This window comes from Apium graveolens, chromosome 2, assembly GCF_009905375.1.
Source record: "Apium graveolens cultivar Ventura chromosome 2, ASM990537v1, whole genome shotgun sequence".
NCBI classification, from domain to species: domain Eukaryota; kingdom Viridiplantae; phylum Streptophyta; class Magnoliopsida; order Apiales; family Apiaceae; genus Apium; species Apium graveolens.
Window position 1 is genome coordinate 61,476,990 of NC_133648.1, and position 3,984 is coordinate 61,480,973.

At 45.1% G+C, this 3,984-nt stretch overlaps 1 protein-coding gene across 1 annotated transcript; it reads left to right on the top strand.

Moving 5' to 3' along the window:
• The first annotated feature begins 1,417 nt into the window (after nucleotides 1-1,417).
• On the top strand, nucleotides 1,418-3,984 carry LOC141690090 (uncharacterized). The gene is made up of 3 exons (XM_074494702.1): nucleotides 1,418-1,864; nucleotides 1,934-2,324; nucleotides 2,516-3,984. The coding sequence occupies exons 1-3, from the start codon at nucleotides 1,418-1,420 to the stop codon at nucleotides 3,982-3,984; spliced, it is 2,307 nt and encodes a 768-aa protein (XP_074350803.1).

The following is a 3,984-nucleotide window of genomic DNA, read 5'->3' on the forward strand; positions in this document are numbered from 1 at the left end:
GTTCCAGGAAGCAATCAATAAAGTTTCAAGTTTGGATGATAGGGAAGCTTTAAGCATTTTCAAGAGAAACCTGGACCCAGAGCACAATGAGAGATATATAGTGGAGCTAATCAATAAGGAGTCGCAAAGTCTGGCAGCAGCTTATTCCATGGCTGCCAGATTCATTAAGGAAACAGATGTGCTCCAGGTAATGAGGATGACCCGGAATGGGGGGTCCAGGAGTAAAAACGCTGATGACCGACCGAAAGGGGGTTACCATCAAGATAAGAAATTCAAGCAAAGCAACCAAAGCCAAGAAAGACAAACTACTCCGGTTTTCCAGAGACTTGGTCCTAAGAAGGAGTCGAGCAGTGACCCAGGACCCGCGAAGCAGCCCCGGGAGCCAAAGCAGGAGACGGACTGGATTCCTCTCAACATGACCCAGGAGGAAATCTTGAAAGAGGTAAAAGACAAGCCTTTCTATTATCCCCCTAAACTAATGCAAACTCCTCCGAAAAGCAGGCCTTATAATAGGCAGTGTGATTACCACGAGACCCATGGCCACAAGACTGAGAATTGCTTATCACTCAAGTACTTCATTGAGGACCAAGTGAAGAAGGGGAATATGAACAAGTACTTAGTCCGGGACAACAGAGGGGAAGCACAGAAGAGAGGAAAGAATGTAGTCAATGTGGTCCTAGGTGGATCCTACTCCCTACCCCGGAGCCCGGACTTCAGCGAAGAAGTGCTCTCAATCCAATCACTCCCAGATCTGGTGATATCCTTCAGCAGCAAGGACTACGAAGGAGTCAACCCTCATCACAATGCAGCTTTAGTTGTCACTCTGGACATCTTTGATAATGAAGTAAGAAGAATGCTCATAGACAATGGCTCCTCGGTAAATATTCTCTTCAAGCACACAGTCGATAGAATGCAGTTAGGGAGCGTCCGCTCAAATGAATGTCGGGAGGACCCACTCTATGGCTTCGGCCACAATTTAGTCCCGATCCAAGGAACTTTATATCTGCCAGTCATTTTTGGATCTACTCATAACCAAGTGACTCATGTTATCAAATTTTATGTGATCAATGCTCCTTCTTCATACAACGGTATTATTGGCAGATCAGCACTAACCATGATGCAAGCGATAACTTCAATCTCCCATCTCAAGATCAAATTCCCAACCCCGACATGAGTCGGGGAGATTAAAGGAGATTGTGGAGTTGCTGAAACATGCTACAACCAGGGTTTAGTTATGGCAGAAACCCATCAAGATAACAAGAGGAAGGCTACGATCCTTCGCAAGCAACAAAGCATGAAGAAGCACCGACCCCGGACAAGAGAAGAAGCAAACAAAACAAGTCCAGAGGGACTGGCAAGCAATCAAGTCATGGTAGTAGACAAGGCAAATCAAGTCCCAGAATAAGCTAGTCCTACCATGCAAGCAACCAAAGAACCTGAACAAGCAAACTTCTATCTAAAGAAGAACTCTGAAGCCCGAATTCATCAAATGGTTTCAAACAAAGAACAAGCAAAAATTGAAGCCGCGGTTGAAACAGAAGAAGTCCAGGTAGATGAAAGCAATTCTAGCAGAAAAGTGAAAGTTGGGTCAGGACTCGAGGAGTCCTTCAAGGAGAGATTAGTGTCCTTGCTCCGGGAGTACAGAGAAGTTTTTGCCTGGAGACCAAGGGATATGCCAGGACTACATGAGTTCATAGCAATGCACAGCTTGGATGTCAATCCCAACAGAAAACCAGTAAAACAGAAGAGAAGTAACTTTGCTCCGGAGAGGCAAAGAGCCATTGACGAAGAAGTAGAAAAGCTGCTCAAAGTAGGAATCATCAAAGAAATCAAATATCCAGAGTGGCTAGTTAATGTGGTCATGGTTAAGAAATCCAACGGCAAATGGAGAATGTGTGTAGACTACACTGATCTGAATGACGCATGCCCGAAGGACCTGTATCATCTCCCAAATATTGATCAACTGATAGATGCCACCTCCGGACACATCATTCTTAGTTTCATGGACACCTTCTCTGGATACAACCAGATAAGGATGAACCCAAAGGACATCCCCAAAACAGCATTCATAACTCACAGAGCAGTCTACGCTTATGTGATGCTACCCTTCGGGCTTACCAGTGCAGGATCCACTTACCAAAGAGCCATGAACAAGATATTCAAGTCCCAAATTGGGAGAAACTTGGAATGCTATGTCGATGACATGATTTCAAAATCAACAACTGTACCAGGGCATGTGGAGGACCTCAAGGAGTGCTTTGACAATCTAAGGAAAAACCAACTCAAGCTGAATCCGGAGAAATGCACCTTCGGAGTAGGAGCAGGCAAGTTCTTAGGATTCATGATCAGCAACAGAGGCATAGAAGCCAATCCAGAGAAGATAAAAGCAATCCAGGAGATGAAAGCTCCCAGGACCCAAAAAGATATGCAGAAGCTAGCAGGATCCCTAGCAGCACTCAGGAGATTTGTCTCAAAGCTAGCAGGAGGTGCCTACCATTCTTTGATTTAATCAAAGGAGCAACCAACAAGAAAGAGGTGAACTGGAGTCCGGACTGCCAAAAACCATTTGAGGAAATCAAGTCCGACCTCTCTCAGCCACCAGTCCTCACTAAAGCTCAGCCAGGAGAGCCTCTCTACTTATACTTGTCAACAGGAGCACAAGCCGTAGGAGCTACCCTAATCAGGGAGGAGAATGGAACACAGCAACCAGTCTACTATGTAAGCAAAGTCTTAAAAGATGCAGAAACAAGATACCGAAGATTGGAGAAGTTTGCCTTTGCCTTAGTCACAACTTCAAGAAAACTCAGGCACTACTTCCAAGGGAGGGAAATCAGAGTAGTGACAAATCAACCACTAAGGAAAATAATTCACAAGCCAGATGCCTCGGGAAGACTTGTTAATTGGGCTGTGGAGTTGAGCCAATTCAATTTAACCTTCATCCCGAGGACTGCCATCAAAGCTCAAGCACTTGCAGATTTCATAATCGAATGCAACTTCCCAGACCATGATCCGGAACCAATGGACACGGATCAGGAGCCAAAAAAGGAAACAAGTTCGGGAGCCTGGATCTTAAAAGTAGATGGTTCTTCAATAAGCGAGAGGTCAGAAGCCGGACTCATACTCAAGAGTCCAGAAGGATTCAAGATTCAGACAGCTATATCTTTCAGCTTCCCAGCAACAAACAATCAAGCAGAATATGAGGCATTGATCGCAGGACTAAAACTCTCCAGGACTCTAAGGGTCCAAGACTTAAAAATCTACAGCGACTCCCAAATAGTGGTCAAGCAAATAAATGGAGAATACATAGCAAAGGACCCTACTCTGGCGAAGTACCAAGCACTGGTTCAGAGCTACTTAGCTGTAATTCCAAGCCACCAAGTCCTTCAGATATGCCGAGAAGAAAATGAAGAAGCGGATATCCTATCCAAACTAGTCCGGAACTCATCAGATCTGGACTGCTCAATCTACTTCGAAGAACTCCACAAACCATCCATTGAATCCGAAGAGATCTTGGAGATAGAAAGCAGTCAAAACTGGATGACTCCCTTTATAAACTCCTTGGACAAAGGGGAGCTCCCAAAAGACAAAGGAAAAGCTCAAAGGTTGAAAGCAAAATCAGCCAAGTTCTTCCTCGAAGAAGGAATACTCTATCGCAGGACCTTCTCATCTCTTATCCTGAAATGCATTGGCCCAGAAGAAGCAAAATACTATTTTGCAGAAGTACATGAAGGGATATGCGGAGACCACATGTCTGCAAAGGCGCTAGCTCATAAGATTATAAGACAAGGCTACTATTGGCCAACCATTCATCAGGATGCAATAGAATTCATCAAAAGTGCATGGAATGCCAGATCTTCAGCAATGTGTCCCGGATCAGCCCAGTCCTACCATCCTCAGTCCTGTCACCTATCCCCTTCGCTGTTTGGGGTGTTGACATTATGGGACCCTTCCCCCGGGCCAAAGGAGACCTCAGGTACCTACTAG